Source organism: Paramormyrops kingsleyae, chromosome 21, assembly GCF_048594095.1.
Source record: "Paramormyrops kingsleyae isolate MSU_618 chromosome 21, PKINGS_0.4, whole genome shotgun sequence".
Lineage (NCBI taxonomy): Eukaryota > Metazoa > Chordata > Actinopteri > Osteoglossiformes > Mormyridae > Paramormyrops > Paramormyrops kingsleyae.
In genome coordinates this window covers 11066076-11080953 of record NC_132817.1, presented here as the reverse complement: position 1 = coordinate 11080953, position 14878 = coordinate 11066076, and the positions used below count along the sequence as shown (strand labels likewise).

Below are 14878 nucleotides of genomic sequence, written 5' to 3'. Positions count from 1 at the left end.
GCTGGTCCCTTAATGCTGACTGGATAAATAATGCAATGCAAATGGGCAATAGGCCACCGCAGAGATCCACACCAAAAACATTCCATCATCAGCTTGTTTTCAGAACCATAAAAAAGTTCCACGCGTGAGCGTTTAGACTGCACACATTCATGTAAGATGTGAAGGGAGTGAAGAGAGTTATGTAGTAATCTTAGGGCAGGAAAACAGGTTTTGTTTTCAACCTCGTGTAATTTATATTATCTGTAATGTGTTATGATTTACTATACAGTCCCACCCTTCCACATTACGGGGTTAGGAGTTCAGACCCTGCACCGAGATCTGGAGAAACCGTGTAAAACGTATGAGAATCATATCTGTGCCTTATTCCTTTGCGTGCAGAGGGACTTTACAATAAAACACGTCAGTTTTACTATCAAGCTAAATGTAAACGATTTTTTATAATAGCCTAATTAATAAAACCACACACAAAAAAATTTGTAAACGTATTTTATTGATACACTGTATAAAGGCTTTAAAAATACAGTGATATAAATTTTTGGTCATAGATTACCTATTGGTCAAGCACTGCCTATTTTACAAAATATGATGTCAAATACTGAAAAATCACTATGTCACAGGTGAGATTTTTTTTTTAACTACAATTAAATCATGCTGTTTTTTTTAGGGATTGGACCATTTCAGACAGCAGCTAACCTGTCATCGTAATATATAACATCCCAATATCTCCAACTATTTCTGCATTTCCATGCACAGTACAATTTTAAATTGAGCGAACATAGCGTCTGTGCAGAGTGTCTAGGCCGAGTTGAGCGTGCACAGAGCAGACGGGTTGCTTGCAAAGGTCCCGCTGCGCACTCAGAAATGAAGCCAAATATAAGGCCATAGAAATGCGAGATACAAAGATCAGTGCGAGATCAGTGCGAGAGATCATGTGAGAGGCTACTGTAAACACGCTTGGCGTCCTCCAAGCCAGCACCATTCATATATTATATGCATCTATGACTTACTAAATCTGTTGTGTGTTATCTGCGGCTTTTGCAAAACAACCCCCCCCCCCCCCCCAAAAAAAAATAAATTAAAAATTTCTTATGACTACACACGATATATCAAAACCAAGACAGGGAATGTCCTGATGCAGAAATGCTGACTGTACATTGATTTGTATTTATATGCAATACATTACAATTGTGTAATTATATATTTTAATAATTTTTTTGCAGTTATCAGTATATGTCCTTGTTCATACGGGAATGTTCTCCGTGCTGTATATGATATATTCCCATAATGTACTGTAGCTGGTAACTGGCAGGAGCTGGAAGATAAAGCCTCTTCTTGGATTATCTGATGGTGTCATTTGACTTGAGGTGCAAGCCACACGAGAATGCTGCCTAGACACCACAAAGTCTCAGTGGATTAAACAACTGAGAGGGCAAGGCCCGAGTGAACAGGCACTTATCATTTTTCAGATATCATCTTTCTGTGGGCTTGCAGAGGTTTTGAAGAAAGTGCTTTTTCAGCAGGAATGGTGAGGTTTGGGGGAATGACAGCAAGCCGGTAGAGTTTAGCCGCAGGAGGAAGGTGATACAGTATCGCAGTGACAGGAAGGAGAGGAGGGAATAAGGGGAAGTTGCGATGGGGGGGCGGGGTAGTGTATTCAGCGCATTTCTTCACTTGTGACTCTTACTCCAGAAAGCTGGGAAACTTTGAGAAATCTCAGTCCTAGTTGCCCCCTGTATGAATGCTGTGATTAATCCCACTCTGGAATTAGAGATTTATGGCTCAGCCATGCAAGGGCCTTGAATACCATTTGTTAACAAGAGCAATCTTTTCACACAGTCAGGTAACTGGTTGCACTCGTTAAAAGTGAGCCAGGTTGAGTGCCATCTTGTGGCTGCTGGCAGGGCTGCGCTTGTGAGGATGCCGTCCAATCACATTCAACTGAGTGTTGCCTCCTTCCAGGTTCTGACCTTTGACCTTGGTCCTCTCAGAACTGTAGTCTGCAGTTTAGCAGCAGGCTGGTATCTGGGACTCAGCAGCTATTTTGGTCCTGGGTTTGGGCCTGGTGAAGTAGGCCATGGAAGTTTCTGGAGCACATGGTGTGGGTTGTGCCCAGGACCCACCGGGTAATGTAATGTTTGAATTTGCATGATTAAAACACTGACCTTAAGCTGCCCCTTCAATGCTCCATTATTTTAGCAGCTCCAGGGGGGGCTTTCAGGATTCAGCAAACACTCATTTTTACTCGGGTACTTAAGGATATTCAGGCTTCGGATGGCATGCTGGCCCAGTGTACAGGCCACTGTCCCCTCATGCCTCCAAGGCTGGGAATTTCATTCCCACCCCTCACTTCTGTGAGTCTGCATAAACTCCTTGTTTGTGTCGGTCTCCTTGTTAGTCCAGAAACATGCTGTTAGTCAACCTGAAGTCTCATGCTCTAACTTGCAGTGGACTGAAAGCAGCCCAGTCCCCGTGCTGTCCGGAACAAGTCCCTGCACCCCCTTGACTCTGCACTGGGCACACAAATATGGAACTGTTATGGTATTTAACATTATAAACCATTTGGAACAGGCTGGAGTATCTCTGTGACCCTGCACTGGACAAATTGCAGTGGAACTCCTATGGTATTTAATGGTATTAGATAACACTGCTGACTGCACTAGGCCAAGTCCAGTATGCATAGAAACTGTATGCAATATAAAGAATTATATTTCACTATAATAAAGAACTATATTATTATATTATAAAATATGGTAGTGCTTTTGCCTCAGAGCTCCAGGATTGGGGAATAAATCTCATCACTGTGTGTTTAGAGTTTGCCTGTTCTTTCTACGCGAGATCATGGCGACGATCTCTAGCGAACTTCCTGGATCACTAACCAACATTAACAATAAATTGGGGTTGGAATGCCCCGAATTAACCTCCCTGCTTATCTGCATGCTGCAAAAGGAGGGTGTTCACTTCATGGTTTGCAGACACGCACACTGGGCTGCGCACGTGATTCAGATTCACAGCCAGGGCTCATATAGGTTTATGTAGTAGTTGATACTTTATTGATCCCCATGGGGAAATTCTCTTTATGCCTCCCTCAACTTGCTCTCTTCTGTGGGTGAGAGCAGGCTGGCTGTGAAGGGCAGCCACCCATAGCAGCACCCAGGGAGCTGGGGGTTAAGGGCCTTGCTCAACGACCAGCAGACATGCCAAGGCCAGGGATTGAACCGGCAATCCTTTTAATCACAGGTTCTCAGCCCACGGAGCCACGCCCGGCCCCAGATGTGAGACAAAAAATATACAATAATTTCTTTGTTTGCATAGACATGTGTGTGTGGAGACAGATACAGTCCTCTGCTAACAATCGCACTGGGGGCTGCACACTGATGTGAGATATAAGAGGTTGTTTGTGCTCTGGTAAAGTCGGCGGGGTGTGTCCCCAGCCCGGGGTTTCAGAACCTCCTTGCAGCACCTCTGAATGGCAGGATGCCCCCCCCCTCCCCCCCCAGAGAAGCGAGCAGCCGCCCTGCCTTCGCTCATCATTCCTTCGCTTTCGTGTGTTTGCTGTGTTTTCTGGTAATGAGAACAGTATGTCAGTGGCTTGAAACAAATCACAATGCATATTGGGGTCTGGGGGGGGGGGGTTAAATTTGTTTAAATATTTTTTAGCAGATGTTTTTATCTAAAGAATGCAGTTGAAATCTGGGTCTTCCTGAGCCTGTAGCAGCTAGGGGTCGAGGGCCTTTGCTCAAGGGTCCAACAATGGCCTCAGTCTGCTGACCAGGGGATTTGAACTGGCAACCCTCAGATCAGGGATACAAAGTCCTAACTCACTGAGCCATACACTGCACGGGAGTTAATTGGTTGACCCCAGGCTTGAACCCACAGCGCAGTCGCCAGCCAGGCTGCTTAGAATCACAGTTTCATTTTCACATTATTGGAAACGGGGTTTAGGGGCAACTGACTGGAAAGAAATGCAAAGATGGCCTTTATTTTAATTATGTCACCGTCCTTGGTGTGCGAGGCTAATGCTGGATAAATGTAAAAATTTGTCATGGCAATTTAAAAAGTATTAAAGTTCAGATTTTTGTTGGGTCTGGGATCCAGCATGTAATTATACGTAAATCACTGGTGATGACACAGACGATTAATTCAAGAAATGAATGCGTCTGAAATCTATCGCTGGAAAGTGATAAATTCGTGCATGTGTGTCATGGAATAATGCATGAATGTGGGTGCCGTCAGCATAGCTTGTCAGGTCACCTGTCATTCCTGGCTAACCTGGATATTTTATTTTGGTGGCGTGTTGCTTTGTGGCGGTCAGAATTAAGACGGGTCATCTGTAGTTTTCAGTCAGGCAGATTTGTCAGGTGCTGTGAGTAGTAAAATTGCCTTGTCATGCCCCCTACTGGCAAGCTGGTGTTACTGCTCTTTGTGCACACAGCCTCAGACTAATTACATCAGGGATGCCTATTTTAATGCTAAGGGTTAGAAGATGGGGTTAGCGCTGCTGCCTCACACGCCTCTGGGTTCAGTGTTTGTGTCCTTGCCATGGCTCTGTGCGTGTGGAGTTTGCATGTTTGCCCTGTGTTGTTGTGGGGTTTCCTCCTGGTACTCCAGTTTCCCCAGTTTCCCCAGTTTCACTGTCCAAAAACATGCTGAGATTAATTGGAATTACTAAATTGCCCATAGGTATGAACGGTGTGTGAGTGAGCACTTCGATGGGCTGGCACCCCAACCTGAGAATGACTTCACCCTAATGTGCCCCCTTCGGCCATTAGAGGGACCAGGATGCAGAGGATACTGCAACCCAGGGTTCCCCAATTCTGGTCCTGGAGGGCCAGAATCCAATGCAGTTTTCAGATTTCCCTGCTCAAACGCACCTATTAAACCTGGCAATTAGCTGGTGAACTGAATGTGTTTGAGCAGGACAGACTGACCCTCCAGGAACTGAACTGCGGAACCCTGCTGTAAACAATCAGGTAACTAATAGCATGTTACTCCTCCCACCCTCTTTTGCTTCCAGCTTTAGCAGTGTGATCGCTACCTGCCCATCCAGTTGGTATTAAGGCTTGCTGCTCTTATCTACTGGAATCCAGTTAAGGAACTGCAGCGTTGCAGAGGGAATTGGAAAACCTGCAAGATAAATTCAAATTCAAAATAACTTTATTTGTCCCCGAGGGGCAATTAAAGGTACACAGGGCAGTTTAACAAGGACACAATGACATAAAATAGGTGGTTTAAATAGCCCAGGCTGCTGTCCTGTCCTGCCAGAGACAGGCCCTAAGCTCACAGTGACACTGGATAAGTTGTTGGCAGATGGATGGACAGAATTATAAAGGACAATGACTGTTTGATTTCAGACACAGAACATTTTCTCACAGTGTAGAATGAGGAATCAGTACATTTGAAGAACATACCTTTTATTGATAGCAAAACAGGAACTGAAAAAATACTGAGTCTCTGCATGGTCAGAGGTCATCCATGGGAGCTAATTACTGATCCACAAATACCATCCTATGGAATAAAAATGGCTTATCTTTCTGTGGGGAGAAATGGATCTGCTTCGGTGGTTCTGGATATTTGCTGACTGGTGCGTCCTGCTGACGTCCTGCCACTTGCCAGTTTAAAACCGCGGCTCCCAGCAGGCGCACCCTTTTAAACTCCAGTGAGCGGCCTTTCACCCCCCCTCCTGCTCGTCCACAGCACTGGATGGACCATCTTCTTGTATCTGTACCACCAACAAAACCATCTCTTGTGTTTTAACCCAACAAGAACCAATCAGATAACTAATGACAAGGAGGTTCGACCAATCAGTGGTTGTTGACACATTACTCCTCCCACCCTCTTTAGCTTCCAGCTTTTGCAGTGGGATCGCTACCTGTCCACCCAGGTGGTTTTATGGCCTGCTGCTCTTATAGTCTTCCGGAATGAAATTAAGGAGATGCAGTTTTGTAGATCAATCGCACAGGGCCCAGATGTAGTTTTCAAAACCCTTAATAACTTACGCAGCAGTTAGTGTTTTTGTTATAGCCTACTATGCGCATGTCTCAGCAAGGCAACCAGGGGATATATAGGGAATGGATACCAAGAATGTGGTTGGGGGGGCCTGGGTGTCAATTACAGCAATGTTTCCAAATTCTATCCTCAGGGACCCACATGTTTTTGCTCCCTCCTAGTTCCTTATCAGGAAGCAAAAATGTGGACTGTCCGGCAGGGAGTTGGGAGGGAGCAAAAAAAAGTTCCTGAGGACTGGGTTGGGAAACGCTGAGTTACTGTGTGAAGCTGATTTGGGAAGTATTGCCATGTGTCTTCTGAGGCTGACCACTGGGGCCTCACTGGACCAGCAGTGCTCTCAGGCTTCCTCAGAACGATTTCATGATGTAGCACGTTCACATTTTATTTCCATCCAAATGAGCAGCTAGCAGGTGATTTCAGATGTGCTTGGAACTGAAGAATATCCGACAGCAGCAAACTGGCACCACCTAGTGGTGATGTTTAATAATTGCATTGACTTAGATAATGATTCTGTATGTACGTTGTAATATTGAGTGACAACCATAGAGTGCAATAAGAGTTTTCCTTGGGAATATTATATCAGCAGTACAGCTACTGATATGTTATACTGAGGTCATAATTCAACAGCGAAATACCAAAAGAGTCTTAGAAATTATGGATGGTCGTTTTTAAAACTCTATTGCATGTTGTGAAGGGTTTATTTGTATTGCATCTAGTGGCATGTGAGCGGTTCTTTTGATTAGAATATAGTGATGCATAGTGATGATTCTGGTCTGTATGTGTTTTGATAGTTCTCTGTTTCTCCTCTCTTTCAGAAGGAGCTGAGTCTTCCCAGGAGAGGCAGCTTGTAAGTATCAGACCGGATGGCCACCTGATCCATGTCAGGGGGGGGGGGGGGGGGGGCAGTATGAACTAGGAAAGGGTTTGTATACTCCCATTCCAATTAAAAAGAGTGGATTTCATTTTAGCACTGAATACTTGCTTTGTGCTGATTGTTCAGTCTTAAATAATCATGCATGTGTCACAAATGTTAAAAACAAATGTAAAACAGCTGGATGAGTCTTTCAGTGAAGAAAACAAACCAGTCAAAACACAAGATGAGATGAACTAATTGACTAGTTCAGCGTGTCTCCCTGACAAGGATTATCTGGCCACCCTAACCCTAACCCCATCTTTACAGTCTGTTACTCTGTGCTTTTTGTGAATTTTGGACTGAAGCAGCATCGTTGGGATTGTAACTCCTGCTGGAGTTTGTTTGGCTGAGATCTGCTGAGGAATCAGTATTCACCCCAACTTTGTGAGGACACCTAACTACTCTATTCCTCCTTGTTCCTGGCAGGTCTCTTATATGTGGCATCAGTTGTGATGGTTCTGCCTGATGGTGTCTCTCCTGCAGCTGCCCTGTTAAAGCCTGTATTAAGTTTTGACTCATTTGCTGCCATCTCAGTGCCCCGGCTAGGAGAGCAAACCAGTTCGATGGGTGGGCAGTAAGACAAGTCTTGGGGATTATCATTGGATAATCCTGACCTTTCACCCTTCCCTCCCTAGCTGTGTCCTCGGCCTGTGCTAGAATCCAGCCAGCTGTATGATACTGTTGCTATGGTAACAGGCTCCACCTTCGCATCTCTTCCCCTGGCATCATTCCCCAGCAACATGCCCCATGTGCATGCAGTGCCGCCGTTCTTGATTAGCTGATAGCTGGGACTGACCTATGACTCCTCCCTCGGCTGAGAGAACGGACCAATTGCCTCTAGTTTTATCCTTTCGTGTGCACGCTATTCGTTTACCTTGTGACTGATGGCCTGCTGCATCTTTCCTGCCCAGTAACTATGAATGAATATAGGAACGGTTTTGCTGATTGCGCAGTGTTCTTCAGGTAACTGCCTCTGTATGCTGTTCTGATTGGATGATACCAAGCAGGATTATTGAATGTGGTCATGCTCTAAATGCTAATGGTCACATTTATACTGTATGACATGGGTCTGTCTCACACTGTAAAGCTCTGAGAAGCAGCACTGAGGTGTGTCTTCTCTCCTTGGACAGTGAAAAGCTGGTAATAGACAGGGAGGGTCCTGCTCCCAACCAATCAGCCGTTGCTTGTAGGGCATGTGTAAATATCCATGACCTGCATTTTTGATATTAGCCTGTAATGAAACTGAATTAGAACATGGGCCATAGTGACATGATGGCACAACACAGAGTAAATGTGTCAGGATCAGTCCCTTTATCTGTCATTCCCTTGTTTGGCCAGCTGGTGTCGCTGGCCATCCTGTTCTGTGTGCACCTTGGTTTTAGCTCCTAATGCGTTCACCTGTTCCCTGCACGTGGCTAAATGGGTGAAGCGGGTGCCTCTGAGCTGTGTCTAGTATTATTATTTTCAGTTTTGCCAGTGTTCCCAGTATTTGAATCTGTAGTGTTGGTAATTACCCTCACCTTTTGTTTCGTCACTCTTAGTTCTTAGTATTTGGCTTAATTTCTGTGGGTTACATCTGTCCCTTGTTTCATATCCATTATCATGTATATTTAGTTCTTGCCCTTACGCTGTTCCCTGCTTGTTCTTTGTGGTTGTTCCTGTCTTAGCTTCAATTTATATGTGAGTATTGCTTTGTGTTTCGCTCCCTGTGTCCTACCTACCGACCTTTGATAGACCCCTCATGGTCCCTTTTGTTTCTGGTTTCTTTTGAGTTCAATAAAGTCCCTTGTTTTGTGAAGCCACAATGTGGGTCATCCTTGTGCCATGCCCTGCCACCATAACAAAATGCTCTAAGGGCCAGGTAAAAATTGGAGAAGCTCTTCTGTTTTTCCAGCAGTCTGTGCCTCTAAATAGTGTCCCTGTGTTCTTGGGACTCATGTACATATGTGAGTGGAAAGGAAAGAGCATGCACACGCACACACACGCACACACACACGCACACACACACCCCTTGAACAGCCATGGACCATGTCTGACACCTTTTGGGCTGTTCTCTTTGCTTACTCGCTTCCGGATCTCGGCGTGCTCCGTACACCGTGACCCCTGGCTCTTCATCCACGAGCCTCCTCTCACTAAGATGGATGCCCTCTTCTGATCTTTAAGCCGTATGTGGCATCCTGTGCTCACGCTTAGCGTCCAAAGATGTGGTCGGGCAGATCAGTAATGTTATCCATAGAATGTGAGTATAACAGGGCCTGTTCAGGCCTCATCGGAAGGATGTGCACCTACCGAGATCCTGGGCACTGTGTTTCTGGGCACTGAGTTTCTGGGCACTGTGTTTCTGGGCACTGAGTTTCTGGGCACTGTGTTTCTGGGCACTGAGTTTCTGGGCACTGTGTTTCTGGGCACTGAGTTTCTTGGAGTGAGACTACTGGGATTTGATCGTAATTATTAATTTGACCCCATCGATCTGCCCCTCAGTATATAATAAGTTCACTGAAGCAGAATCAGAACTGGGTCTTTTGAGAATCCAGTGACACCTGCGTAACAGTCGAATTTACGTAGACTTTACTTTGAGTTTGGACTAAAAGGAGCAAGGTAATTATGGATGATGCAGTCCCGTTTCCTGTCCTGGTGCCACTGTGCCAGCGGGCTGAAACGTGGATGACATCTTTGTCCCACCTGGTTACTGGAGACCCACTGACCAGGCATCCTTCTCCTCAGCTGCCGGACCAGCAACAGGAAGAGCCTGATCGTGACCTCCAGCACCTCACCCACCCTGCCCAGACCCCACTCCCCCTCACACGGCCCCCCGCCAGGTAAGCATTTCTATAGGAAGACTGTCCATCTTGGCCAGATCATGCTGAAACGTCGAGATGATGCTCAGGGATTTTGTGAGGTCCTGTAAGGTTCCATCCCAGATGTCAAAGTCAAGGGCTAATTTCCTTACAGGCAAGAAGCATGGCTCTATTAAGCTAAAAGATAGCCTCACCCCCATGGTCCTTATTGAGTAATTATGTTTGTTAGCTTTAATGGAGAATCATCTTGGAGCTGCTCTCACAAATGACAGTCTGTAGATGGATAAAGCAGTGGGTGGTGTCTCGCTCATTGGTCAGCTGTGTGACTGAAATCAGTGGGGGGGGGGGGGGACATGTCCCAGCCTCCCAGCGCCAGCCAGGTGCAGCTGTAAACATGCCCGCATGGTTGACCATTCAACCTCTTCAGATAATAAAACCAGCTCTCCCAACTGTGTGCCTATGGTGCTGCACCCCGCCCAATAGACCCCTGTGGAACGTCCCAATCAGACTATTCCTCTAAAAATCATATATCGGTAGCATTTATTCCCACTCTCTGCCCCTAATGAACTGTCTGTCCTGAACATTTCAACTAAGCCCACCTACTAGGTTTTGCGCCGCAGGAGAACAGCGAATGATAAGGACGTCGGCCATCTTGAGAGGTTTTCTCCTTATTTCCCAGCTCAAACGGCTCGTTTCCAGTGAAACCCACTGCAGACATCAGTCCAAAATCCACCCAAACCTTGTGTTTTTTTCCCCCTGCTCCGTCACCATCCCCGGTGTGAAATACCCAGGTGTTCTCAGCTGGGATCATGTGACCATCCTTTAATCTCCCTCAAAGGTGCAGTGTGTTGGCGCTGTTTGTCTCAGTGGGGCAGATGCATTATGTTTGGTGGGGGTGGTAAACAGAGATGCGTGTGCATAAAAGCTGCAGCTTGTTACACATGAAATTCCCGCCTCCACGCCCTTGAGCCTGAACATGGAGCAAACACAACACTCAATGTGAGGTAGGGTCACGATGTGCCCCCTCACAAAGGCGTTTGTTCGGAGCCCCCATTCTGCTTAAAATGCAAATTTATAGCTGCTAATGAAGGTCGAGTGTGTTCCACCTGAGCTGGAAATGCCAGGTGCTGTTTTTCACCCCAGGCTTCCGGAAGCTTCTAAGTCCTTCAGGAGGGCCAGATAAATGCACTGGGCTTTCAGTTTCTCAGGGCGCCTGAACAGACTCCATTTTGTGCTTCGTAATTGGCATCACAGATATAGTTCATTTTGCCTTGGGGGGGCATTTGCTTAAGCTGCCCCCCCACCCCCACTCCCCCCACCGGAGCAGCTCCTTGCTAATGAGAATAGAAACACTGGCTGGAAGCCTCCAAACACTCAAGGAGCATTTCACAAATTGTGATGTGTTGCTACGCTGGCGCTTCTGGTCAAAGACTTGCAGCAGTTGGGCAAGGCCACACCTACATGCCACACCCACTTTTCAGAAAGACCAGCCCCCCAATTTACAGGAGAGCGGCATGGCACCTCAAAGGATCAGGGGCCACCAGCTCCCTCTGGATCAGCCAGAAAACAACCAAATACTGCATTTTAATTGCATACAGATTATCCCTCCCTGCGTCCATCTTCTCACGTGACCAAGGCTAGGTTGTGGGCTCACCGTGAGCCAGAATTGACGTCTTTTTTCAGTACTCCTCAAAAGGAGATGGACAGCATTGTTAACGCGAGCGAGCGCATTCCCCTCAGACCCGCCAGTCAGTCCAGCCGTCAGAGATGCAATGGCTCTTACCTTCCGGCACAATTTACTGGAACCAGAACCTGTTAAATGCCCCTAAGTATGGGATGCTGCTCTAGGTACACCAAGACCCTGCTGGTTATTATTGGCTGCTTGAGCCTAGTAGGTGAGGTTTAATTAAAATAACAAGGGGGTGCATTAGTCCTTTTTCATTAGAAATGGTTTCCCCCCGCCTAGTTACTGCCAAACCACCAGCAGGGCTAGAGTGCCAAGTCTGCAAGCTCCTCCACAGCGACTTACTGCAGGGCTCTGCTGGATCTGGGTGGATGGATGGATGTTGTATTGACTGTAACCCTGTACTGTCTGAGCAGAGAGGGGGGGGGATGCCGAGATTGCCCTTGTTTTCAGAGGCATGGCCCCCATCTCCCGTCTCAGCTGACAGGCTTTCTGATGGAGTCCCACTCACTCTATATCAGCTGCATAAAAATAAGCCATTCCCTACTGCCAATTAAACCATCAACTACTTTGAGCTCTGATTGGTGGTGGTGGTGGTGGTGGGGGGGGAGGGGGCTATATTCTGCCCCAGCAGGGGTTTGGGGGGATCAAGGGGGAGAACTCTTAAGGGTCCAATTATCATCTTAAAAGTCCAGTTAGGCTGGTGGAAATTGCTGATGCTGCGTATGGATAAAATATGCAGAGGACAAGGCCTGGATGTAATTGAAAGGGACAGAAGAGTCGAGACTTTGGTCCAAGCCTGCTGACTTTTCCCCAGACACGTAGGATGAGAAGTCGGGGCAAGATCTTTGGGTCGAGTGAGGTTCAGATCCCATGCCCCCTTGGAGAAAATATCAGCTAATGATGTCAGTCTTGAGCACGGACCGAAATGTACTGCCAGGCATATGGCAGCGGCCTCCCCGTTTCCAGGGTGCCATTCATCCTGACAGCTCCTCGTTTCTCTATCTTCATTCAGGTGCCTTTATTCTCCAGGGACAATTATGTGGTCATTAATATGTAACGTCCCATAAGAACCTAGGGCGCATGCATAATTAATAAGCATAGGCCCCAGTCTGATCCTGGCGGGGGTTCCTGTGCACCTTGAGCTGTTTTCACCTTCATTCACAGTCAGTCATCCTGAGCAGCTTCAAAGGTTTATTTTGTTAGTTTTAAAGAACCGAGTTTATTTCATTTTGATACGGCCAGTCAGTCCATCATAGGATGTCCACTCACAGACATATTCTCTAATGCATGTTTTTGTACTGCTGGAGGGAAGCAGAATATGATTCTTGATAGTTTTTTGGTCATGTGACCAGGAAGAGCTTTAGATTAGCTAACAACACATCACTGCTGATTCAGTCAGTGCTGGTTCTATAATATACAGTACATTTGTACTCATCCTTTTTTCCATCCCTCCATTCCCCCATGTCCCCCCGTCTCAGGGAGCAGCCCCCTGGACAGCCCACGAAACTTCTCCCCTAATACTGCGGTCCATTTCTCCTTCATCCAAGCACGCAGGTAGGCTGAAGAAGAAGCTTGCACCAGCTAGGGTCTCAAGGAAATTCTACTGTACTGCACTCAACCACTGATTGTTAGATCTGCAGACTTCAAGCAAGCAAAATATTACAATACTGTCTTATATAAACATTAACATGATCTCATAGCTTTTGGCCTCTGAAAAAAAACAAACTGAATATTATTAATTTGTCATTAAATGGATAGATGGAATGATGGATGATAGCTTTTATTGTCAAGTACAACGAGATTCACTGTCCATTACTGCTTGCATTTGAATCCAGTGGAGAAAAATACCACTGAAGATAATAACACCTTAGTGTATCTGGGGGTTTCTTTGTTTTATGAGAAAGGCTTTGTTACTGATCCCAGTATCTAGGAGAGAGGACACTTTGAAGACTTTGAATCAAGGGCGCCCTCTAGAGGGTGTCAGCGTGCCTGTCCTGGCTATAAGGCGCTGGTGTGATTGTGTGATTAAGAAAATGTTACTTTCTATAAGTGAGAGAAGGTGTTAGAAGATGGATGAATAGATTGTTTTGATTGTCTCCACAGGTAGAGTCTGATGTGTGTGTGTATGTGGCAGGGGGCAGGGGGGGGGTGGGTTTGCCCAGGCAGTAATGCTATTCTTCTCTCCACGCAGTCACGGACACCAGGCTGAAAGGTAATCCATCACCCCCTCCCATTTTTACCTCTTTGAGTTGCCCGCATCCTGGGGGGAGGGGCCTACGTCCACACTGCCCTGTTACGGCCGACTCCTCTGCGCCCCCGTCACCCTCGGCTCAGCCCATTAAAGTGGCCCTATCTGCCTTTTTGATGCTGTGGATGGAACACAATTCGGTTTGGAGCTCTTTGCTGCTTGTCTGAAGTGCTAAATGTCCAATCAGGTGATTTTGTCATAAGCGGATAGTGCTCAGTAGGTAGTGTTGTTGCCTCAGTGTATATGATGTAACTATGGGGACTTTCCCATGGAGTAGGTTAGGAGTATCTGTGTGTGTAAAGGAATCCAGGATTCCCACCAGATTTCAAACCCAAAAGCCAGTGGTGGTAGCTTATTATGTAACGTCTGCCTGTGTAGTATTTTCTATCATACTGGGGGGTAGCTCAGGTCCTCTTATGTGCTCCCCCCACCCCGCATGACAGAACCGATAGCCGCCGCTGGTCCCTGGCCTCTCTTCCCTCGTCGGGTTATGGAAGCAACACGCCCAGTTCGACGGTGTCGGTGAGTAATGTCTAACAGCATGGCGGTTCCTGCCACTTGGCTGCTCCTTTACTGCAGCTCTGAGTGAATTAATGGGAGGTGTACCAATGCAGGACATCAGAGTATCATCATCAGAGCATCGCATTTTTATCTATGAAATCAAAAATGATATTATTGTTCTTCAGCATCAAGATATTGGTCGCTGTCTTGATCACTACCTTCCTCTAAAAAGTTGTATCGTTTCCCTCCACTTTTATTTATTTATTACTTCAAATCAATAAAAACCTGAAGATCTGAACTTTTCTGCTCAGTTTAAATTTGCTTTGAAAAAAAAAAAAATACACTGATGGCAATAAATCTGGTCACGAAGATGTAAAAGTGTCACCTCTGCATGGAGTTCGTCTAGGCAGGTGATACATAAGGAGAGTCAGTGTGTGGAGAGCCCGCCCCCTTGGCTTTTAACCCCGCCCATCTGCCTCTCCCAGTCGTCATGCTCCTCCCAGGAGCGGCTGCACCAGCTGCCCTTCCAGCCTACGGCGGACGAGCTGCACTTCCTCACCAAGCACTTCAGCTCTGAGGGCATCGCGGACGAAGAGGGCCAGTGTTCCCCCCCCCCCCGGCCCCGCTCACGCAGCCTCAGGTCCGTGCCGATCCCCGCCCCACCCTCGTCTCCGCTCCACTCTATGCAATATCACTCACACGACTCAACCTTCTTTGGCTCTGAC

At 46.7% G+C, this 14878-nt stretch overlaps 1 protein-coding gene across 3 annotated transcripts in view; it reads left to right on the top strand.

Moving 5' to 3' along the window:
* LOC111847502 (microtubule-associated serine/threonine-protein kinase 2-like) overlaps positions 1–14878 on the top strand; it is a 39981-nt gene that overhangs the window by 5338 nt on the left and 19765 nt on the right. For all 3 annotated transcript variants that reach the window (XM_023818720.2, XM_023818721.2, XM_023818718.2), the window contains 6 exons: positions 6822–6853; positions 9644–9738; positions 12883–12958; positions 13596–13616; positions 14096–14174; positions 14639–14793. In XM_023818720.2, the coding sequence (XP_023674488.2) occupies positions 6822–6853; positions 9644–9738; positions 12883–12958; positions 13596–13616; positions 14096–14174; positions 14639–14793 (458 nt within the window). The remainder of the gene's footprint in view (positions 1–6821; positions 6854–9643; positions 9739–12882; positions 12959–13595; positions 13617–14095; positions 14175–14638; positions 14794–14878) is intronic.